Source organism: Scyliorhinus canicula, chromosome 24 (assembly GCF_902713615.1).
Source record: "Scyliorhinus canicula chromosome 24, sScyCan1.1, whole genome shotgun sequence".
Lineage (NCBI taxonomy): Eukaryota > Metazoa > Chordata > Chondrichthyes > Carcharhiniformes > Scyliorhinidae > Scyliorhinus > Scyliorhinus canicula.
The window spans coordinates 19111385-19136279 of record NC_052169.1 but is presented as its reverse complement, the minus strand read 5'-3'; the positions used below and the strand labels follow the sequence as shown (position 1 = coordinate 19136279).

General features: G+C 46.3%; 1 protein-coding gene across 2 annotated transcripts in view; it reads right to left on the bottom strand.

Annotated features, from left to right (window-relative positions):
- LOC119956802 (fibrillin-1-like) overlaps nt 1-24895 on the bottom strand; it is a 622562-nt gene that overhangs the window by 33114 nt on the left and 564553 nt on the right. For both annotated transcript variants that reach the window (XM_038784238.1, XM_038784237.1), the window contains exons 58-60: nt 21621-21746; nt 19843-19965; nt 1229-1345 (exon numbers count right to left, since the gene is read on the bottom strand). In XM_038784238.1, coding sequence (XP_038640166.1) covers nt 1229-1345; nt 19843-19965; nt 21621-21746 — 366 coding nt within the window. The remainder of the gene's footprint in view (nt 1-1228; nt 1346-19842; nt 19966-21620; nt 21747-24895) is intronic.

The window sequence follows — 24895 nt, the reverse complement described above, 5'->3', positions numbered from 1 at the left end:
ATTAACCAGCTTGATTATTAGGTAAATCTGATGGCAATCTTTGGATCTACATGTGGGCAGAAACTGCTGTCAAAGATGTGCCAAAACAATCTTCACTGATGAAATCAATACAGAATCACTGACTCATGTTGACTTGAACTAATTGTCCCCAATGACGTACTAAGTCATAAATATTTGAGAGACCTCTCCAGCCCTAAAAACCTTTTATAAATGTGGTGTCTCATTTTTTCAGAAGAAAATTTGAATGCTGCAGATTTTAAAAACTTAATTTTGTTATTTACTATCCTCCCTCAATCACGTGTATTTTTGTTTCTGTAGAATGATTTCAACCTAATTCCTAATGGCTAATTTCTAATTTGTGCTTTGGAACTTGTGGGAATTCTTCAGTCTGGTTGGTTGGGCAGTCACCTTGCTGCCTGGCCTGTTCATGGACCAAACAGATCCCCTGTAGAAGTTTCCAAATTTAAGCTGACTTTTGGAAAGATGAAATTTGTGCTCTTGAGCTGTTAAAACTTTGGGGGCAGCTGTTTTCAAGGTGAACAGTAAGAGCCATTCCTTTACAGCTGGCAAAAAAATCTGGACCATAATGTTTGTGCGCAACAGAAATTCTTGGTTTTGGATTTTAACAAAAGGCTATTCATGAAAACAAAGTCACTTTTTGCATTGCAAAATTGATTCTTGCAACATAACTCACACAAGTGAAAGAACAATTAAGTTATCCAATAATTTTAATTCCATGGCTTTGGTCTAAGAGAGGTCATCACTTGTAGGTAATTAAGTGTGTAAGGAATAAATGCAGTGTAAACAGATATATTACTATAATGCCAAATGATGTTATTTGAGCACGCTGATGTAAAATAAGGCAAAATAAATAATTTTCATGCAATTTATTCAAATAAATCTGTAAGCAGCGTGCAAACCTTCTTATTTTCCCCACTACCTGATTTGGCTTTAGATTTAATTGTGATCACATCATAGTGCAAATGAGATTTAAATATCAGTGATTGATTTGTTGAAATTAAAGATGACTGAAAATATCAAGCATTACATTGATAGCTAATAACGTGACAATTAGGTACTGCATAATATTCAAGGCTGTTTTATCAAAGGTATAGCTGCTTCTGTGTGCACTGTGGTTATCATCTACTACTACACGGAGGCAAAAAGTGTATCTGTGATTTCAATTCTCCACAATACTGCCTCCTTGCCTCCCCAGTCAGTGACTTACCAATACATGCTGTATGATGCTGTGTGAATCCAGGAGGACACTTGCAAGTAAATCCACCAATTGTATTGACACAAAGAAACTGACAATTGTGCTGCTTTGTAGCACATTCATCCAAGTCTAAAAAAAAAAGAAAAGAATAGCTCAATCCATATTGGAATTAAATTGAAAATCAAAGTTTTTTTTAACTATAGCTTCCCATCCCCAAGCCCAAAGTATGGTGACAATTTCAAGACTTAGCTATTATTGATAGTTTTGACATTTACAAGAGGTAGGTTAGCAGTAATCACCACATGCTATGTTTAAACTATGCAGCACTGTTGGAACAATTTTAAACATATGTTACAGCGTTGGTTGAGTTGGTGAAATTATTTTTCAAATAAATCTTAGAAGCTGTTCGACAGCTCTCATTCTACAACTACAAGAGGTGTTTGGGAGAACAAAGAACAAAGAAAAGTACAGCACAGGAACAGGCCCTTCGGCCCTCCAAGCCCGTGCCGACCATGGTGCCCGACTAAACTGAAATCTTATACACTTCCTGGGTTTGTATCCCTCTATTCCCATCCTATTCATGTATTTAAAGAGAAGTGTGAGGAAAACAAAAAATTCCAGTCCATATTCTCCACTCGGACCAAACGTCTCTACTCACCCTTTACCATCATTGGGATTCTTGATTTCAGATGGGCATTGGTTAATTCCAGCCTGTGGTAAATCTAAATATTTGAGCTAATCTGTTGGGACTGCCCACTGGAAAATAGCCCAAGCAAATGTCCACATTTATAGCCCATGAGCAAGTTTTCCTTCTTTTTCCTTACAGCATCATGATGCAACTTAGGGTCGTCACGCTGATCTCTCCGTAACTGGACCGTGCCCAGTTCTTTCAGGAACGAGATAAATGGCTGCCATCTCTGGTAGAACTCCCCCCCCCCCCCCCCCCCCCCCGAGCCTGTAATTATGTTTAATTCTCTCCAGGTGTCGGAATAACATCAAACCATCCAACTAGGCAGGTGCTTTCGGTGGTGTGGGAGATCTCCAATTCAACAATATTCGCCTCCTGGCTATCAAAGAGGCAAAGTGAGAGCGTCCACCCCCACCCCCGAATGGAATGCTGGTGAGTCAGAGGTCCCAAATATTGCTACCAGTTGGCAAAGCTCGAGGGCTGTGGTGAATGAGATTCACACGGTATTATAATCTGTATATATGTATCAATATTGTAAGTGCAGTTGCACTACCTGACTATCAGGAGGAGTAGCTCTGGGAGTACTCGAGAGTTTGTACTGGGATCCCCCTTGGCTCCGCCCAGAACTCCTCCCCCTGGAGCTGCTGTATAAAGATCCGTGCCACAGAGTCAGCCAGCCAGTTCACCGAAAGTTCAACGGCTAACAGGCTGGCTCTGTTGTAAGTATATTAAAACCGCTATTCTAATCCTACAAGCACGTGTCCGTAGAATTGATGGTTCCATCAATTTAATATACTTACGAAACAGTCGAAGTAAATCATGGAAGCAGCCCTCAAGCCCGGACGCCTAGAACTCGACCCGCAGGATGCAGAAGCTAAGGAAATTTTTGCCCACTGGCTGAGATGTTTTAAGGCCTACCTGGCAGAAGCCAGCACCGCTGGAACAACGGAGGAACAAAAACTCAGCCTACTGCACGCGAGGGTAAGCCACAGAATCTCCACACAGCTAAATCCGGCCGGTTCTTACACCGCAGCGCTGGCGATATTGGACAAAATGTACGTTAGGCCCATTAACGAGGTTTATGCACGCCACGTGTTTACGACTCGCTGTCAGCGGCCTACAGAAACGCTAGCCAAATTTGTACGGGAACTGAACAATCTTTCTAATGACTGTAATTATCAAGCCGTTACCGCGGCTGAACATAGGGAGCTTGCTGTGCGGGACGTTTTCGTAGCGGGCCTTAGATCTAACTATGTGCGCCAAAGACTGCTAGAAAAGGGGTCCCAGGACTTAGATACTACTGTGGAGGCTGCTACCACGATGGAAGTAGCCTTCCGCAGCCTCACGTCGTTTCCCGCGGACACCGCGACCTCATCGTGGACCCCCAACCAACAATCCCCCAGGCCTGTGCCGCACGGCCCCCCAGCTACCGGGCTGCCAAAGCCAGTTATCTGCTGCCCCAGCCAGCTACTCAGCTACTCAGCTGCCCCAGCCTGCCATTTCTGTGGTCAAAGCCAGCACCCGCGGCAGCACTGCCCAGCCCGATCCGCGACCTGCAGCAGCTGCGGGAAGAAAGGCCACTATGCCTGAGTGTGCCTCGCGAAAAGGGCCCCAGTTTTTAACTCCCCAGTAGAGAGAACAAATTGCTCCGAACACCAGCGGCCCACGGGGCCTGAAACGCTGCGGCCTACGCCCCGACTCCGCCCCCTCCCGCCACATGCGATCCATGGGGGCCGCCATCTTGGCAAACCCCCACCATGCGGCCGGCCACATGCGACTCACGGGGGCCGCAATCTTCCTTGCCGCTCACCACGTGCAATCCACGGGCCCCACCTGCATCGGCATGCTCTGAAAGCTCATCTGAAGACTACGACTTCCCCGGGCACTCATCACGCGGCCCGCAACTCAGCGCAGTGATCCTGCATCAAGCTCGCCAGAACGTACCGGCATCTACTCGTCCAGACGCCCACTCGGAAGACTACGACCTTCCCGGGCACTCATCACGCGGCCTGCAACTCAACGCGGTCACCCTGGATCAATCCCGCCCCAAGCACCTACAAAGTTCGATGGCGGAGGTCCAGATCAACGGGTACAGCACGCCATGCCTCTTTGACTCGGGGAGCACCGAGAGCTTTATACACCCAGAGCTGGTAAGACGCTGTTCGCTTCCTATTTTTCCTGTGAGCCAAACTATCACCCTCGCTTCGGGCTCCCACTCAGTCCAAATCCAAGGACGTACCGTCGCTACGCTCACAATTCGAGGCGCTAGTTATTCAAAATTTAAACTTTATGTCCTGCCTGACCTTTGCGGCCACTCTTATTAGGCCTGGAATTTTAGTGCAACCTCAAGAGCCTCACCCTCAGCTTCGGCGGGCCCCTGCCCCCACTCACTATCTGCAGCCTAGCCACGCTGCGCATCGCCCCCCCTCCTCTCTTCGCCAATCTCACTCCAGATTGCAAACCAGTAGCTACTCGCAGCAGGTGATACAGCCTACAAGATAGGGTCTTTATCCGATCTGAGGTCCGACGGCTGCTCAGTGAGGGGATCATAGAGGCCAGTAATAGTCCCTGGAGAGCTCAGGTGGTGGTCGTCAAGACCGGGGAAAATTTTGCATGGTCATCGACTATAGCCAGACCATAAATCGCTTTACGCTCCAAGACGCGTATCCCCTCCCCAGAATTGCAGACATGGTTAATCAGATCGCCCAACATCGGCTATTTTCCACGGTGGATCTGAAGTCTGCATACCACCAGCTCCTAATCCGCCCGGAGGACCGCCACTACACGGCGTTCGAGCCCGATGGCCGCCTCTTCCATTTCCTCCGGGTTCCCTTCGGCGTCACTAACGGGGTTTCGGTGTTCCAACGAGCAATGGACCGAATACGGGCTGCGGGTCACGTTTCCGTATCTGGACAATGTTACCATCTGCGGCCATGACCAGCATGACCACGACGCCAATCTCCACCGTTTTCTCCAGATGGCACAGAAATTAAACCTCACTTATAACAAGGAGAAATGCGTTTTCCGCAGAAACAGACTGGCCATCCTCGGCTACGTCGTGGAGAATGGAGTCCTGGGCCCAGACCCGGACCGCATGCGCTCTTAGAACTCCCCCTCCCTCATTGCCCCAAGGCCCTCAAACGGTGCTTGGGGTTCTTTTCATATTACACCCAGTGGGTCCCCCAATATGCGCACAAAGCCCACCCAATCTTTAAGGCCACACGATTTCCCCTGTCCGCTGAGGCGCGCCAGGCCTTCAGCTGCATCAAGGAGGACATCGCCAAAGCAGCCATGCGGGCTGTGGATGAATCCACTCCTTTTCAGCTCTAGCAGCCACTTTAAATCAGGCAGGGAGGCCCGTTGCATTTTTCTCCCGTACCCTATCCGCTTCAGAACTCCGACACTCCTCTTTCGAGAAGGAAGCACAAGCCATCGTGGAGGCTGTTCGTCACTGGAGGCACTACCTCGCAGGTAGGAGGTTCACCCTCATCACCGACCAACGATCGGTTGCCTTTATGTTTGACAACTCGCAAATGGGCAAAATAAAAAATGATAAAATCCTTCGGTGGAGGATCGAACTCTCCACCTATAGTTATGATATAAAATATCGACCGGGGAAGCTCAACCAGCCCTCGGATGCCCTATCCCGCGGGACATGCGCCAGCGCGCAGATCGGCCGTCTGAAAGCCATCCACGTTGACCTCTGCCATCCAGGGGTCACCCGGCTTGCCCACTACATCAGAAACCTGCCTTTCTCCAACGAGGAGGTAAAAACGGTCACCAGGGACTACCCGATCTGTGCAGAGTGCAAACCGCACTTCTATAGACCAGACAGGGCCCACCTGGTCAAGGCTTCTGGGCCCTTTGAACGCCTTGCGATCGATTTCAAAGGGCCACTCCCCTCTACTAACAAAAACATTTATTTCCTCAACATCATCGATGAGTTCTCCCGATTCCCTTTTGCAGTTCCATGCCCCGATATGACCTCCCACACAGTCATTAGGGCCCTGCATAGTGTCTTCACCCTGTTCGGTTTCCCCAGCTACGTGCACAGCGACCGGAGTTCGTCCTTTATGAGCGATGAGCTGCGTCAGTACCTGCTCGACAAGGGCATCGCCTCGAGCAGGACTGCCAGCTACAACCCCAGGGGGAACGGGCAGGTGGGGAGGGAGAACGCGACGGTCTGGAAGATCGTCCTACTGACCCTCCGGTCTAGAAAACTCCAAGTCTCCCAACAGCAAGAAGTCCTCCACGCAATCAGATCACTCCTCTGTACAGCTACAAATCAAACCCCTCACAAGCAGCTCTTCATTTTTTCTAGGGGCACTACCACGGGGGTCTCACTTCCGGCGTGGCTGAGGACACCAGGCCCGGTTCTCCTGAGGAAGCACGTCAGGGGGCACAAAACTGACCCCCTTGTTGAAAAGGTGTGCCTCCTCCATTCCAACCCCCAGTACGCATTCGTGGAGTTCCCGGACGGTCGCCAGGACACAGAATCCCTTCGGGACCTGGCACCCGCTGGATCCAGACCCCCCCCCTACCCCCACTGAGGAACCCCTTACCCCGTTCCTTATGCTGCAGCCCTCTCGCGCCCCCGATTCCACAAGCTCGCCCCACCGGTTCCACGTGACAGCACCAGCCCGCCCCCAGTCTCCGGTCGAGCCAGAGTTTTGGACAAGACCCGCCCCGGAGTCTGCCATCGTACCCCAGCTCTCAACACCTACCCAGCCACCGCAAAAGACTGCAACCCCGGTGCTCCGCAGATCGAAACGAACAATTTGTCCACCACCCCCGCTGGACTCGATTTCTTTCACAGGGGGTGAATGTGGTGAATGAGATTCACACGGTATTATAATCTGTATATATGTATCAATATTGTAAGTGCAGTTGCACTACCTGACCACCAGGGGGAGTAGCTCTGGGTGTACTCGAGAGTTTGTACTGGGCTCCTCCCTTGGCTCCGCCCAGGACTCCTCCCCCTGGAGCTGCTGTATAAAGATCTGTGCCACAGGGTCAGCCAGCCAGTTCACCGAAAGTTCAACGGCTAACAGGCTGGCTCTGTTGTAAGTATATTAAAACCGCTATTCTAATCCTACAAGCACATGTCCGTAGAATTGTTTGTTCCAACAAGGGCTATCTGTAGAATCTTAGATACCGTGTATATATATATATATATATATATATAAAAAAGAAAGGAAGCCCAGTAGCTAGCAAGTTTAGGTCAAGACAAAAATACGTGAGTGTGGTTAGCTTGTGTAAGTGAACAGCAATCCTATTTGTTCTCTAAATTTCAAAAGAACCCACTCATCTTCAGCTTAGTCCAATGTGTTCTATGTGATACTTTGAACTGAATCAAACTCAGTCTGGTGCAAGATGAAGTGGAATTCACCCAGTAGAGTGCTTCCTTCCAAGCTCATCAGTAAGTACAGGGCCTAGCTCCTTTACCCATTTCTCCTTTACAACATCCAAAGGTGCAGAATCCGAAGAAAGAATAAGGCCATACAAGTTTGAAATAGATCCTCTGTCCTGTTGACCCTCTCCAACAAAGAGGAGGGTGGAGTGAAGGGGAAGGAAGAAAAAAAACTTGTGTGAAAAATCTCGAATTTGAAAAAAACGGAAAGGTTGGAGCTGGGAAAACAAAATGTGTCCGTGAGCTTATCAAGGCTGGCAAATCTCACTTCAAAAACAAGTCCCCTAGATAGATGCACAAGAGCCCCTGCTCCTGCTCCAGAACAATGGGTCCAAGCCTGAAGGCAAAAAGAGGTGATAATTGCAAATCGGGGCCAAAGAAGTCCGAGATAGAGGAGGTTGAAATGTTGCCGAAACTCTTTCCAAATCCTGAGGGAAGAGATCACCACAGGAACTTGAGAAGAAATCTGCAGCAGCATGAAGAGGGCTGGTGGTGGTGCAAGACCGAGTTTCCATTTTTCCCCAAATCGTGCCAGGGTCACTAAGCCATTGCAAGATTCGGGATGGCCAAACCTCCCGATCCTCTGTCTCTCTGAAGCAGAGTGCTGCAGACTCTGAGAGACTTGCCAGACCAGATAAAAGCCAAAATCAATTTGTTAACCATACAAAAAATGATTTGGGCAAAAAAAAACAATCCGTTCCATAAATTAGGTCAATGCCCTGGACATCCCAAATGTGGTCAGAGATTTTGGCATGGAAGGGTCCAATTAAGGTCCAAGACACAGATCAGGTTGCCGCCTAGGATCATCCGATGTGAATCTAAATCAGGAATGAGGTTCACCCATGAGTTTACAAAGCTCGGGTCTTCCCAGTTAGGTGCATAAATGTTTACTAAAATAACCCAAGTGTTCTCCAGTGGACCACAGGCCACAAGATATAGGAGCAGAATTAGGCCACTCGGCCCATCGAGTCCACTCTGCCATTCAATCATGGCTGATATTTTTCTCATCCCCATTCTCCTGCCTTCTCCCATAACCCCTGATCCCCTTATTAATCAAGAACCTATCTACCTCTGTTTTAAAGAGACTCAGTGATTTGGCCTTCATGTCTTCTGCGGCAAAGAGTTCCACAGATTCACCACCGTCTGGCTGTAGAAATTTCTCCTCATCTCTGTTTTAATGGATCGTCCCTTTAGTCTGAGGTTGTGCCCTCTGGTTCTAGTTTTTCCTACCAGTGGAAACATCGTCTCCACGTCCGCTCTATCCAGCCTTGCAGTATTCTGTAAGTTTCTAAACTCTAATGAGTACAGACCCAGAGTCCTTAACCACTCTTCATATGACAAGCTCTTCATTGTGAACTTCCTCTGGACCCTTTCCAAGGCCAGCACATCCTTCCTTGGATACGGGGCCCAAAACTGCTCACAATACTCCAAATGGCATCTGACCAGAGCCATATACAGCCTCAGAAGCACATCCTTGCTCTTGTATTCTAGCCCTCTTGACATGAATGCGAACACTGCATTTTCCCTCCTAACTGCCGACTGAACATGCACATGAACCTTGAGCATCTTGAACAAGGACTCCTAATTCCCTTTGTGCTTCTGATTTTCTAAGCATTTCCCCATTTAGTAAACAATCTATACCTCCATTCCTTCTTCCAAACTGCATAACCTCACACTTTTCCACATTTTATTTCATCTGCCACTTCTTTGCCCACTCTCTTAGCCTGTCCAAGTCTTTCTTCAGCCCCCCGCTTCTTCAATACTACCTGTCCCTCTGCATATCTTTGTATCAATTGCAAACTTAGCAACAGTGTCTTCAGTTCCTTTTTACTGATTGTTAATGTGTATTCTAAAAATTTGTGGTCCCAGCACCGACACCCGAGGCACGCCACTAGTCACCGGCTGCCATCCTGAAAAAGACCCCTTTATCCCCACTCTCTGCCTTCTGCCAGTCAGCCAATCCTCTATCCATGCCAGGATCTTACCCTTAACACCATGGGCTTTAACTTATTTAACAGTCTCCCATGCAGCACCTTGTCAAAGGCCTTCTGGAAATCTAAATAAATCATATCCACTGGTTCTCCTTTGTCTAACTTTCTTGTTACCTCCTCACCGAGCTCTAACAGATTTGTCAGACATGACCTCCCCTTGACGAAGTACTCCCCTTGCACTTCCAAGTACTCCGCATTCTCATCTTTAATAATGGGCTCTAAAATTTTACCAATGACCGAAGTCAGACTAACCGGCCTATAATTTCCCGTCTTCTGCCTCCCTCCCTTCTTAAACAGTGGTGTTACATTAGCCACTTTCCAATCCTCTGAGACTGTCCCTGCCTCCAGTGATTCCTGTCAAAGATCACCACGAGTGCCTCCACAATCTCCTCAGCTATATCCTGAAGAACTCTGGGGTATGGTCCATGCGGTCCAGGTGATTTATCCAACCTCAGACCTTTCAGTTTCCCCAGAACCTTCTCCTTAGCGATGGCCACTACACTCACCTCTGCCCCCTGATTCTTCTGGAGCTCTGGTATCTCACTGGTATCTTCCACCGTGAAGACTGATGCAAAGTAACTATTCAGTTCCTCTGCCATTTCTTGGTTTCATATTTGTTCTCCAGCCTCATTTTCCAGTGGTCTATGTCTGTGGTAAACCACTGTTACACCTGTATTAGATGATGTAAGATAGGACAGGTTCGCCGGTAGCCCCTGCCTGCTGGCTCCGCCCAGTAGAAGGAGCGTGTCCTCTATTCAGCAGCCATTTCGCCAGCTGCTGTGGAAGACCACACATCTTAAGGCAATAAAGTCACAGAGCGTAGAATTCAGCAGTTTCCGTCTCTACGTCCTTCCTAATCTCTGCGCTGCACTACTACTAGGCCTAGACTTCCAGTGCAATCACCAGAGCCTTACCCTCAAATTCGGCGGGCCCTTACCACCCCTCACTGTGTGTGGCCTCGCAACCCTAAAGCTCGACCCACCCTCCCTCTTTGCCAATCTAACTCCGGATTGCAAACCTGTTGTCACCAGGAGCAGATGGTACAGCACCCAGGACAAGACCTTCATCAGGTCCGAGGTCCAGCGGTTGCTTCGGGAAGGCATCATCGAGGCCAGCAACAGCCCCTCGAGAGCCCAAGTGGTAGTCGTTAAAACTGGGGAGAAACACAGAATGGTCGTGGACTACATGACAGACCATCAACGACACGCAGCTTGACGCGCTACCCCTCCAACGCATATCTGATGTGGTCAACCAGATTGCGCAGTACCGGGTCTTCTCAATGATAGACCTCAAATCCGGCTACCACCAGCTCCCCATTCGTAAATCGGACCGTCCATACACTGCTTTCGAGGCGGACAGTCATCTCTATCACTTCTTCAGGGTTCCCTTCGGCGTCACTAATGGGGTCTCGGTCTTCCAAAGGGAGATGGACCGATGGTCGACCGGTACAGTTTGCGGGCCACCTTTCCGTACCTAGACAAAGTCACCATCTGCGGCCATGATCAGCAGGACCACAACGCCAACGTTGCCAAATTCCTCCACACCGCCACTCTCCTCAACCTCATCTACAACAAGAAGAAGTGCGTGATCAGCACAACCCGCTTAGCCATCCTCGGCTATGTGGTCCAGAACGGAATTCTGGGGCCCGGTCCCGGCCGCATACGCCCCGTCATGCAGCTTCCCCTCCCCCACTGCCCCTAGGACCTCAAACACTGCTTGGGGCTCTTCTCCTACTACGCCCAGTGGGTCCCAAACTATGCGGACAAGGCCCGCCCACTCGTTCAGTCCATCCACTTTCCTCTTACGGCCGAGGCACAACAGGCCTTCGCCTATATCAGAGCTGATATAGCCAAGGCTAGGGTGCACGCAGTAGACGAGACACATCCAAGTAGAAAGCAAAGCATCAGACGTCGCACTTGCCGCCACCCTCAATCAGGCAGGCAGACCTGTGGCATTCTTTTCCTGCACCCTTCATGCCTCAGAAATTCGGCACTCATCCGTCGAAAAAGAGGCCCAAGCTATCGTTGAAGCTGTGCGGCATTGGAGGCATTACCTGGCTGGCAGGAGATTCACTCTCCTCACTGACCAATGGTCAGTAGCCTTCATGTTTAACAACACGCAGCGGGGCAGGATCAAAAACGATAAAATCTTGCGGTGGGGAATCGAGTTCTCCACCTATAATTACGAGATTTTGTATCGCCCCGGCAAACTCAACGAGCCCCCAGACGCACTATACCGAGGTACATGTGCCAGCGCACAAGTAGACCGACTCCGGGCCCTACACAACAGCCTTTGTCACCCGGGGGTCACATGATTGTACCATCTTGTCAAGGCTCGCAATCTGCCCTACTCCGTTGAGGAAGTACGAACAGTCACCAGGGACTGCCAGGTCTGTGCGGAGTGCAAGCCGCACTTCTACCGGCTGGACCGTGTGCGCCTGGTGAAGGTCTCCCGCCCCTTTGAACGCCTCAGCGTGGATTTCAAAGGGCCCCTCCCCTCCACCGACCGAAACACGTATATTCTCAGTGTGGTCGATGAGTACTTCAGATTCCCCTTCGCCATCCCATGCCCCGATATGACGTCTGCCACCGTCATCAAAGCCCTAAACACAATCTTCGCTCTGTTCGGTTTCCCCGCCTACATCCACAGTGACAGGGGATCCTCATTCATAAGTGATGAGCTACGTCAGTTTCTGCTCAGCAGAGGTATCGCCTCCAGCAGGACGACCAGCTATAATCCCGGGGAAACGGGCAGGTAGAAAGGGAGAACGGGACGGTATGGAGGGCCGTCCAACTGGCCCTACGCTCCAGGAACCTCCCAGCCTCTCGCTGGCAGGAGGTCCTCCCTAATGTACTACACTCCATCCGGTCACTACTATGCACCGCTACGAATAACACACCCCATGAACGTCTTTTTGCCTTCCCCAGGAAGTCCACATCTGGGGTGTCGCTCCCCACTTGGCTCGCAGCTCCAGGACCAGTCCTGCTCCATAGGCACTTCCGACTCCACAAGGTGGACCCGTTGGTGGACAGGGTGCACTTGCTCCATGCCAACCCGTAGTATGCCTATGTGGCGTACCCCGACGGCCGCCAAGATACTGTCTCCCTCAGGGACCTGGCACCAACAGGTTCCACCCATACACACTTCTCCGGCCCGGCGCCACACTCCCCTCCCCCAGCGCTCTCAACATTAACCCCACCAGGACCATCCATCCTTCCCCTGCTCACGCCAAAGGATGAAGAGGATTTCGGCACACTCCCGGAGTCATCCAACATCGACATCGCCGTCACCGCTACGTCGCTCCCAGCGGAACGTCAAGGCACCAGACCATTTGAATCTCTAACTGGCACCGGACTTTCAAAGGACATTTTTTTCCCCTGATAAAACACTGTTCATAAATTCACTCCTGTATAGAGTTCTCCACCACCCCCGCCGGACTCATTTTTAACAGGGGGTGAATGTGGTAAACCACTGTTACACCTGTATTAGGTGATGTAAGGTAGGACCTGTACTACAGGTTCGCCGGTAGCCCCTGCCTGCTGGCTCCACCCAGTAGGAGGAGTGTGTCCTCTATTCAGCAGCCATTTCGCCAGCTGCTGTGGGAGGCCACACATCTTACTGCAATAAAGCCACAGTTGTATCCAACCTTAGTCTTTGTACAATTGATCGTGCATCAATGTCTATTCTTGCCTCTCTCTTATGTTACAGCTTACATTCATATTTCATCTTCTCCTCTTTACTGCTTTTTTAGTTGTCCTCTGTTCACTTTTAAAGGCTTCCCAATCCTCTGGTTTCCGACTAATCCTCACTACTTTGTATGCTTTTTCTTTTGCTTTTATGCTGTCCACAACTTCCCTCATCAGCCATGGATGCCTTGTCTTCCTCTTAGCATGTTTCCTCTTCCTTGGGATGAATTTCTGTTGTGCCTCCCGACTAACCACCTAAAACTCCTGCCATTGCTGATGCCTGTCTTCCTGCTAGGCTCCCGTTCCAATCAAGTCTGGCCAGCTCCTCCCTCATGTCTTTGTAGTTATCTTTATTTAATTGTAAGATAACGACCATTAAGGCCATCCAATTGTACTTTTTTGTGGATTAGTTTTGCCGTGCCTCTAGCCTTACTGTTAAAGCCTGAATGAATGACTTGTCCCACTCAATTTTTGCAAAGCCTGATCTGGTCCTTCTCACGCGGCTTCCTGTAGAAACACAAACCCAAGTTTAGATAGTTTAGACCCCTAAGATGAGCAAAAGCCTTAGCCCACTTCACTGGATCATTTAGACACGTAACATTCCTATGGGGCGAAAAGGAGATCCCCCCCATTAATTCCTACACCGCAGTCAGCCACACCTTCTGAAGAATATCAAGCAACGGATCTTGACAAGCCAAGGTGAGGAGATGCATCCAGGGTGGCAACCAAGCCAGGCCCAGTGGTCAGGCAAACACAGAGTAGTGTGAACACCGTCAACTAACTAACTTTATCACCCTCTTCGCCCCCCCAACACCCATTAATAATGTTACCCAACAATCCCTTATCTCTAAATCCCTACATAATATGATCCTACCAAAACTATACTCTAAGCTCCTATTCACAAAGGTTTTGCAATGAGAAGCTGCAGCACACCCTCGCATCAGCTAACCTCATCATTAGCTGGGAGGGTCTCCATTCAAATAAATGTTTAAAGAAAAAATGTTAACACATATAATTCACAATGCAACAATATCATGAAAAACACATGCAAAACCCAACAATAGACTTTATACCGCAAATTCTACCCAACAAACAATGTGAAAATTCCCAATCATCATAATGCATAGAAACTCCAATAGGAAGCAGTGTCAAACAGAATTGAAATTGTGTTTCTGAACAAATGAGTTTGCAGGAGAGTCAAAAAGTGATCCTTCTCCCCGACAGACACGGAGGCGGGCTGGGTAGATCAAACCAAACCAGAGACTTTTTGAATAGAATGGATTTCACCCAGTTAAAGGTTACTCTTTTCTTTGCCACATCTGCACTTAGGTCATAACTGAACAGAATGGCCTTCTCATTTTATCTCCTGGTGCGCCGTGGCCCAGCGAAGGACCTGTTCCTTCATCTTAAAATGATGGAACCTAACAATAACCGCACGTGGGGGTTCCCCAGCCCAAGGTCTCGGTCACAATGAACGTGAGCACCGTCTAGTTCTAGGGGAACACAATTACATCTTCACCTACCATTTTGGATATCACGTTGGTGAAATATTCCGTAGGGGTGTTGCCCTCCATCCCCTCAGGCAATCCCACAATACGGATATTTAATACCAATGTGTACCACGACCTCTGGCTGTTCAACCTCCCCCTTCAGAATGCCCTGTGTCCATTCAGAGACAAAAAGGAACAAAGAAAAATACAGCACAGGAACAGGCCTTTCGGCCCTCCAAGACTGTATCGGCCATGATACCAACTTTGCCAAATACCCTCAGCACTTCCTTCTGCTGTATCCCTCTATACCCATCCTATCCATGTGTTTGTCAAGATGCGTTTTGAACGCATTAATGTATCTGCTTCCACAACCTCCCCCGACAAAATGCATCAGCCGATTCCATACTGGAGGAATTTCCTGGGATATTTCAAAACTTTGGCACTTTTCACGTACCAAATCCAGTTAAAGGAGAACGCAAAACCAGAAATACACGCACCGAGACATGTGCCAGCTCCATTGAAAGACAAATTGAAGGCTGAGCTAGAAAGGACAATAGCTTTAGGTGTAATCAAACGCATTGAAGAACCTACATACTGGGTAAACTCTATGGTTTGTGTCAAGAGAAATAACGACCTATGAATCTCTATGGAGCCCAAAGTTCTGAACCTCAACATTAAAAGAGAACATTATAGGGGGGCAGCATAGTGGCGCAGTGGGTTAGCTCTGCAGCATCATGGTGCCAAGGTCCCAGGTTCGATCCCGGCTCTGGGTCACTGTCCATGTGGACTTTGCACATTCTCCCCGCCTTTGCGTGATTTTCGCCCTCACAACCCAAAGATGTGCAGGGTAGGTGGATTGACGGGTAGGTGGGCCATGCTAAATTGCCCCTTAATTGGAAAAAATGAATTGGGTACTCTAAATATATATAAAAAAAAGAACATTTTCTGATACCGAAGAGGGAAGAAATAACATGCAAGATGTGTCAGTAAGTTAGATGCTTTACAATGCTTCTGGCAGCTCAATTAGACAAAGAATGAGCAAAGCTGTGTACGTTCACCACAGCTTTTGTACAATATTATTTCTTAAGGACGCCATTTGGCATAAACTCTGCATCAGATATTTTCCATCGTGCCATGGAGCGCATCATTGAAGGTGATAACATATTTCCACGAGAGATGGCCTAAAGGTTCCTGCTCCAGCTATTATAATGTTAGGGCAGAGTTAAGTGATGCAAATGGGTTTTCACTTCAACAACAAAGCATTGTAAGGTCGATGATTCTTAACAAAATCCATGAAGGGCACTTGGGAATAGGAAAGTGCAAGAAAAAAAAAGGATACAGTTTATTGGCCGGACATCAACTGTGATATTCAAGTAATGGTGGAACACTGCACACGGTATAGGAAGCTTCAGTTCAAACTGCCGAAAGAACCGGTGAATCGAAGATTAGAGAGGAAACTGGGGCGGGATTCTCCATTAGCCGACGGCAACATCGGGAAATGCAATTGGGCGGAGAATGGCTTTCGATGCCAAAATCATGGCAGGCGCCGATTTGACACCAAATCGCGATTCTCCGTCACCTCGAAAACGGCATCAATTCGTTTCACTCATCACGTACAGTAGACACCCTTTGCATATCATTAGTGGGCCCGATCCAGTATTCTCCGGGGCCTCCACGATTCTCCGCCTCCGATGGGCTGGGTTCCTGACGGCGTGGTTCACTTGTGCTTTCAAAAATCGTGAACCCGGCGTGGCGTCGGCTGAGGGAGAGTGGGGGTACGGAATGTGTCGAACATCACTATAGATTGGTGACCGTTGTGCTGTTGGCCGGGGGGGGCTTCTGCCAGGGCTGGGAGGAGTAGTGGGGGGTGGCTAGGATGTGGGCTGTGGGGTCGGGGTGGATGGGCACGGAGCACCATTGCCGCAGCCGGCAAGGCAGCCATGCAGCTGCACATACTGCTCACAGCCCATTTTGAACCTGGTGCCCTGTGACCCCAGACGACCCATCAGCTGTATGGGCGCACTCCAGCGCACCCAGTGCCATTATTTTGTCTGGGATAAGTGTGTGTGGGGAGTGTAATGTGTATGTGCAGCTGCAGCTTGTCAGCCTCCTGAGTGTCAATCATGGACCCAGCGAGTTCCGCACCATTTCTCATTGGAATTGATTGTGTGCCACGTGGTGCTAGCCCCTGAATAGTAGCAGAATTATTGCAGGTGTGGCACCAATTTCTCTGTCGTGAAAGTCCGTGCATTCTCAGATGGCGTCAACATTTAGGGCTGGATTCTTCGATTTTGAGGCTATGCTGTCTAGTATTACATTTAGTATATTGTCTCGTATTATGATCAAAACGTTGGCGCCGCCCATGCACCGATGCTCCGGACAATTGCCGCATCCATGGCCACGCATGCCCACAGCGCCGACCTGCAGCAGTCACGCCGCACAACATGGCCCTGGCCACGCGCGGACACGGCCTGCCAGATAGTGCACTCCTGTAACCCGCTGAAGCCTCCCCGGCCAGGGGAAAGGCTCCCTCCCTGACTGGAAGAGACATCCTCAACCAGGGAGGCAACATACCATCCTAAAATGTTTCACGGCTACAGAAATGCTTGTCTGTGCTCCTGACTATTGAGCCCCCTATAACTATCGCTCTCCTGCACTTTGACCCTCCCTGTTGAACAACAGAGCCAGCTGTGGTGCCATCGCTCTGACTGCTGCTTACCCCTTCTAGTGGTCACTCATCTATCTGCCTACACCTCAAGTGTGACCAAGTAGTGGGAAATGTAGCAGACATAGTTGAGGGCCCTATTAACCATGGTGGTGGGGAATCCTCGGTTGAAGAAAAGCTACACTATTCTGGAAATTTGCATCATCAGAGCTGATGCGATGGAAGAACTGGGAAAATGGAATCCTTGTAGCGAGTAAGGAATGAGGAAATGAATATTAGTTGATCACCTGATGCCAGAACTGCTGGCAGAGAAATCAAGGGAAAAGTCAGAAATGGACACATTGTGAAACTGGGAAAAGGGTGGAAATTGGAAGCAAGTTGGAGATTTTTTTCCAATTCATGGTGAGAAAAGAAAGCAGCACTGGTACAATAATCAGTGTACCAGAAAATGTATTGAAGGAGGGAACCTCGGGTACGACAGGAACACGCAATGTTCAACATATCCTACAAAAAGGCAGGCATAGCTGGGAGCCACAGCAACATCACAGGAAATTAGATGAGTTAGAGGAGAAATTGCTCAATGAGAGAACACATCCAGCCAGGCAGGAGAGCGCGATAGTCGATGGAAACAGGTTTGCCCGCTGTTCAAGGTGAAAGCAGAGAGTCTTCAGACCATCCTGGACATTGGACGAAAGAGATATTTCAGGCTAAGAAATTTGAAACTTAAAATTATGGAGAGCATCAGAAGACTCATCGATGTAGTTAGGGAGAGACTGACAAAGGAGAAAAAACATAGAATAAAGGTAGGAAGAAATCAGTTCAGTGGGGCTGGAACAGACTGAAATAACAAGTCCACCAGATCATGGCCTTTTTAGAGAATTTAGGAAGTGTGGAGATGCAAGCTGTAAGGCATTGGAGAATTATGAGGTGGAAAGATTACTGAAGGTAATGAGATCATTTACTGTGCTGGAACCAATGGCTTGATGTTTGCTGGCAAGGCCATCGCCCAGAGGGAGCTAGGAGGACATTTCGGAGAATTGCGGTTCAGTTTGGTAGACCTATTCTCTACTTTTATCAAATTGCGGCTCAGTTTGGTAGACCTATTCTCTACTTTTATCAAATTTGCTATCCATTCAGCACTTTGTCTTCTGAAATTAGCAATAAGTGGAATGAAAGGGGGGAAAAAAATGTCCAGGTCCAAGAAATTGAATAATTAAAAAATAGGTATTTAAATTCCATTTTCCTTTGATTTCTTTAAGCAGATTAAACATGAGGGAAGTCTGTTCCTCATCTATAAGTATTATAAGCTTAGCCAATAAAAAAAACCCAAAGGAGACAGATAGGGTGTAAAGATTTGGGTGTGACTGGCCAAGGAGTCCTCTCCCGAATGCAAGGTTACTCAGGAACTGGGTAATGTATGTACCAAGGGAAAATTTTACCAATTTAGGGTGCTGTCATGGAAATGACTAAATTGGGGTTACCCATTTTTTGGATCTGTCTGAGCAATATGGAAAACTTTATGAAGGATTTGATGCTACCAATAGTTATGTCCAATTCTGAGGTGTTGAGAGCTAGGGGTCACAGTTTCCGAATAAAAAGTCAGCCATTTAGAACTAAAAGGGAGAAATTTATTCATGCTAAGAGTTGTGAATCTTTGGAATTTTTTACCTCAGAGGCCTGTGAATGCTCAGCTATTGAGTACATGCGAGATAGACATAGATACATTTTTGGATACTAAAGGATAGTGGAGTTGAGCTAAAAGAATGGTTATTAATGAATGGTGCAACCGGCTGGTAGGGCTCATTTTACTCCTGCTCCTATTTCTTACGTTCTCAGTCCCATGAAGTCATAGGTCAAATCATTACAGACAGAGTGGCCTCCATCAAAGATGCAACAGAACTCATGAAAAAGAGTTGGAGATAGTCTTAAGTGCGAAAGCTAGGCCAAGAAGAAGCTTTTGATACGTTCACTCAGGAGATATTTTATAGTTTTGGAAGTATTTCGGTTTGTAAAATTTTTATTCAGTAAACTGGAATATTTATTCCAGCATTTTTAGTTGTAATTAAGCAAGTTCCATAAAACAAGTTCTAAGTAACTGGAGAACAGTATTTTTACATGTCAGAACACTGAAAAGTGTCTAGTAAATATACCCCTATAAATCTGCAACTGAAACATCATCAGATACTGTCGTAATTATTTTTCTAACTTCCTCGTATTTTCACATATCTTTTCTTCCTGGTCTTTACCCACAACTGTCTTAAATTTTCACTTGAATTGACTGTCCATAACTGAGAAAGTGATGTCCTAATAATGCCAAACCTTGTCAAAGCTCAATTCCAAAAAGCTGTTAGGAAGTATCATGGAATGAATGTCCTCCTGGTGTTACTTTGCTAAGTTTAGCAACTGATAAGGAACTGGCCATCGAAAATATGACATTCTAATTCTCCTCTGCTGCAGCCTTTCCATTATCATTACTACTTACATGGAAACTTGTTTAACTATTCCTTGCTGAACAATTGACCTGCCGTTCAGATGATTAAAGTACAGTATTTAAATGAAATGAAGTAATAATAGTTCCCGTTTTCAGTAGCTAAAAATTATTGATTTACTCATTTAGATCAGTTGAACATAACTATTGAGAAAAAGAATTTTTAGATCAGGATAGGTTAAGATGCAAGAGCTTAATATTATTTCACCTTTGCAACTTTTCCCATTTTCTTGCAACAAGTACCCTCTAGGACATGCGCACTGGTAGCTCCCTTCTGTGTTCTTGCAGATGAAATTACAGGGGTTTGGTGCCTGCACACATTCATCAAGATCTAGAATTTAAGCAAATTATGAATGATAAACCTGCTGCTATGCATCAAAAGTGTCATGATTGTTGTTACAACAGAGAAAGAAAGTATTTTTACAAAGCTTCAAAATTAATCTTGCAACTATTAAGAAATTCACATTGAAATATTATCTGTCAGAAAGTACTGCAGGGAACATTCTGTGTTAAAGGTGATGATACACATACAACAGTTAAATGTGCTTTGCCCAATTAGATGCATGCTATTTAAGAGTAGAATATCTATCAATGTTAGACAAATATTGTTTTTTAAACTCAGCTTGCCTTCCTCTTAAAAAATAACATTCCTAAGGAAGGGCTAATACTTATCCAATTTACTGCAGTTGAGGCTTCCATCCCTTCGAGGCAGGAGGCTCCTTCCTCAAGAGCTGCTGCCCAACCAGAAGACCAGCAGCTCTTCAGTTTCAGCCAGAGACATCACTCCCGATTGCATTGCTGAAACTGCAGCAGTCTCTGGAATAGCAGCCATCGAGTGCAGGTAAGTGGGTTTTGGTGGTCACTAGCACCAATAAGGTAGACACCAGGGGGAGTCCTCTGAGCCACAGGGAGCAGAGACACCCCTCACATGAGCCTGCAGGAAGACTGCATCCCAACTATTTATTATCTGTAACTTGACTCTATTTACAATCTGGTTGAACCAAAAGATGCTTGATTGAAAACTGCCCATCATATACATGACAGACTGTCAATCATTCAATTCTGCCTTTATTTAATTATCACTTCTGATGAATCCCTACCCTTATCATCATCACGTAGGGGTCCCACTTCTTGTCACTACCCTGCCATCTGCTTGCCCAACTCCATCATTTGCAAACTCTATCACGGCATCCTATTCTCTTTACCCCTCACTCATGTAATTGTCAACTTTCACAGCCATCATATTGTCCTACTGAGTTCAACATCTTTGCTCTCATTCACAAATCTCACTATGGATCACCTTTGTCACCTTCTTAACTCTATTGGGGCACCAGGGAGAGCGGTTGGGTGGGGGAAGGGAAGAATTTTCAACTTAAATCCAGTGCCACAATAAATGCTGGTCCTGCTAACTCTAATCCAGTGCCACGTAAATGCTAGTCCTGCTAACTCTATGAAAATAATTATTTTTATAAAGTATCTCCACTGGTTAAGCATTTTAATATTTAGTACAATAAAGACACAGTACATGCTTCACTCAATTGAATGTTAAAATTGCCAATGGGGTCCTACAATGGCCAAGGACCACATTTTACCTATTTAAATAGCTTCTTGCCTGTTTTGTGCTGGAATACTGAGCATCTATTCAAAAGTTTCTCTGAAAATTGAATTAAACTGACAACCTTTCTCTCGTGGCTTCATTTTGTCAGGTGAAAATTGAGTGGCTAGCTGTTCAAACCTTCCCTCACTATCCTTTTACTATATTCTGGACACAGCTTTTGACCCATCAGTGGCACCGCCTACAGATTCTCCGCATTATCCTCTGGAACTCTATGTTAGCTGACATGAGGTTTAATGTGTTCAAAAATGAATGGCTACAATTCACGCATTAAATTCCTCATTGCTTCAAGCCATTATTTTCTTAATGTATCTTTACAACTCTGTATGATTTATATCCTAGCACCTATAAAATAATTTTTAAATACTTGCCCACACAAGATACGCCAGATAGGTCTGTGGTGTAACCAGTCTTGCACAGACATCGATATGATCCGACAGTATTAATACACTGTCCATTCTGACACAGGTTTGCAAGAACTTGGCATTCATCAATATCTGAAACAGAATAAAATAGGCTAGATGTAATAAAACTGGGCTAAAAGAACACAAAATAATTTCCTACCATTTTGTCCTGAAGATATTGATTGATGACGTGGTAGAATTCCGTTAGCGCAATTGCCTTCACCTTACCATTCCCAATTGGTTATTTCTCTTGTGTATGCAGATACTAGGTACTGGCAGACTATCTGACTATGAAGTATGCCAAACTGAACATGGAGTTCTATTTTGCAGTGACAATAAGGCCAAATATAGAATCCTATATCAACCAAGATCAGATAATTCAACACGCACCAAGGACTAAAATATAAGCTAAATATTGTGGATGCTAGAAATTTGAAATAAAAGTAGAAAGTGCTGGGAAAACTCAGAGGTCTGTCAGCATCTGGTGAGAGAGGAACAGGGTTAATGTTTTGAGTTGGATACAACTTTTCTTTGGAACTCTGTTTCACTTTCCTCAAATGCTGACTGATCTGTTTAGTTTTTCAGCTTTTCGGTTTTGATTACAAACAATGGACTAATCAGTGACCATCCTAATCAGTGTTATGGGTATGTTTGTGCAGAGACAAACATGTGTTTTTACATAAATAATGTATGATATCTTCATCAGAAAGGTCAATGCTCTGAAGTATTAACTCTCTCCACAAGAGAAAGAGCTGCCCAACTTATTGAAGATTTCCAGCATTTTCTGTTTTCATTTCAGATTTCAAGCATCTGCAGTATTGTTTTTGCTCTAAAATGCCATGTCTAGTATAATTATGTGGTGTAGAAAGGTGGGCAAACATCTATTAGAAGTTTACCCTTGACGAGTGAACTTGCAATGCTGCTATATGGTATCCATATTTAAAGATACATGACAGTTTTTAAACTTAAAGCAAAGCAGTAGCAAAGATTACCTTGCAAGATAAAATGAGTGAAGAACTTAACAGTGCAGCAAAAGTAAATGAAGGGAGTGCCAAGCCAAAGAGTTTCAAACTAGGTCGCCAACAAGAAATATGTCCAGAGAGGACTGTTCTGTTTGTTATTCCACAGCATGTTGCAGTGCAGTGCCTGAGAGCAGTTTGTCACAACAACATAAGAACATAAGAACTAGGAGCAGGAGTAGGCCATCTGGCCCCTCGAGCCTGCTCCGCCATTCAATGAGATGATGGCTGATCTTTTGTGGATTCAGCTCTACTTTCCGGCCCAAACACCATAACCCTTAATCCCTTTATTCTTCAAAAAACTATCTATCTTTATCTTAAAAACATTTAAAGAAGTAGCCTCTAATGCTTCACTGGGCAAGGAATTCCATAGATTCACAACCCTTTGGGTGAAGAAGTTCCTCCTAAACTCAGTCCTAAATCTACTTTCCCTTATTTTGAGGCTATGTCCCCTAGTCCTGCTTTCACCCGCCAGTGGAAACAACCTGCCCGCATCTATCCCATCTATTCCCTTCATAATTTTATTTGTTTCTATAAGATCCCCCCCTCATCCTTCTAAATTCCAACGAGTACAGTCCCAGTCTACTCAACCTCTCCTCATAATCCAACCCCTTCAGCTCTGGGATTAACCTAGTGAATCTCCTCTGCACACCCTCCAGTGCCAGTACGTCTTTTCTCAAGTAAGTAGACCAAAACTGAACACAATACTCCAGGTGTGGCCTCACTAACACCATATACAATTGCAGCATAACCTCCCTAGTCTTAAACTCCATCCCTCTAGCAATGAAGGACAAAATTCCATTTGCCTTCTTAATCACCTGTTGCACCTGTGAACCAACTTTTTGCGACTCATGCACTAGCACACCCAGGTCTCTCTGCACAGCAGCATGTTTTAATATTTTATAATTTAAATAATGATCCCGTTTGCTGTTATTCCTACCAAAATGGATAACTTCACATTTGTATTAATGGAACCTCCAGAACCAGAATTCAAATGAAGAAGATATTAGATTTGAAGATAGCAGCAAGTACAAGATGACTCAAAAATGTCATTTACCAAGTACCTGTGCTGACTATGAGTCCCTTTGCTTGTTTCCTTTCAATTATATCCGTAAGGCTGCCGTATAAATTGATTTAAACAAATTAACAACCTTTCTAATTCTTTCATGGCCATACAATAAGGTATAGCTTACCATTCTCACATCAAAATCTCCAAGGGACTGTTGTCCCAAATACCCTTGCAACATAACGTGGCATTATGATGTACATCATATATATCGGTGGCACGGTAGCACAGTGGTTAGCATTGTTGCTTCACAGCGCCAGGGTCCCAGGTTTGATTCCCGGCTTGGATCATTGTCTGTGTGGAGTCTGCACGTTCTCCCTGTGTCTGCATGGGGTTTGTGATGCTCTGATTTCCTCCCACAAGTCCCGAAAGACATGCTGTTAGATCAGGGGTGGGCAAACTTTTCCGTGCAAGGGCCACACTCAGAAATTCACAATTTTAAAGGGCCGCATAGTATATTAATTAATAGTCCCGGTTGTAACCAATTAGCGTGCGGCATATACCTCAGCGCTTCCCCCAGCGGCATCCTGCCTTTAGCCCTCTTTTTCTCTACTTTTCAAAAATGGTGCTTCACCCGGTTATGATTCTGGGCGCCTCATATAGAACATAGAACATAGAACAGTACAGCACAGAACAGGCCCTCGATGTTGTGCCGAGCAATGATCACCCTACTCAAGTCAACATATCCACCCTATACCAGTAACCCAACAGCCCCTCCCCCCATTAACCTTATAAAAAAAAAAATTTTTTTTTATTTAAAAAAATTTTTTTTTTTTTTTTAATGACTTGATCTTGGTGGGCCGCATAAAGACCTTTGGCGGGCCGCATGTGGCCCGCGGGCCGTAGTTTGCCCACCCCTGTGTTAGATGAATTGGACATTCTGAATTTTCCCTCTGTGTATCCGAACAGGACCATGAATGTGCCAACTACAGGCTTTTCGCAGCAACTTCATGGCAATGTTAATATAAGCCTACTTGTGACAATAAAGATTATTATTATGCACATCACATGCATAGAATGTAGGATGGTCATTTGGGTGTGATTGGGTACACTTTTCACACTTGAAACATCTCAATGTCACTTTGCTGTTTGGAGAGCAAACGGGCTCACAACATGATGTGGCAACCATACAGCAGAGAAGGGCCACCGCCTCCCAC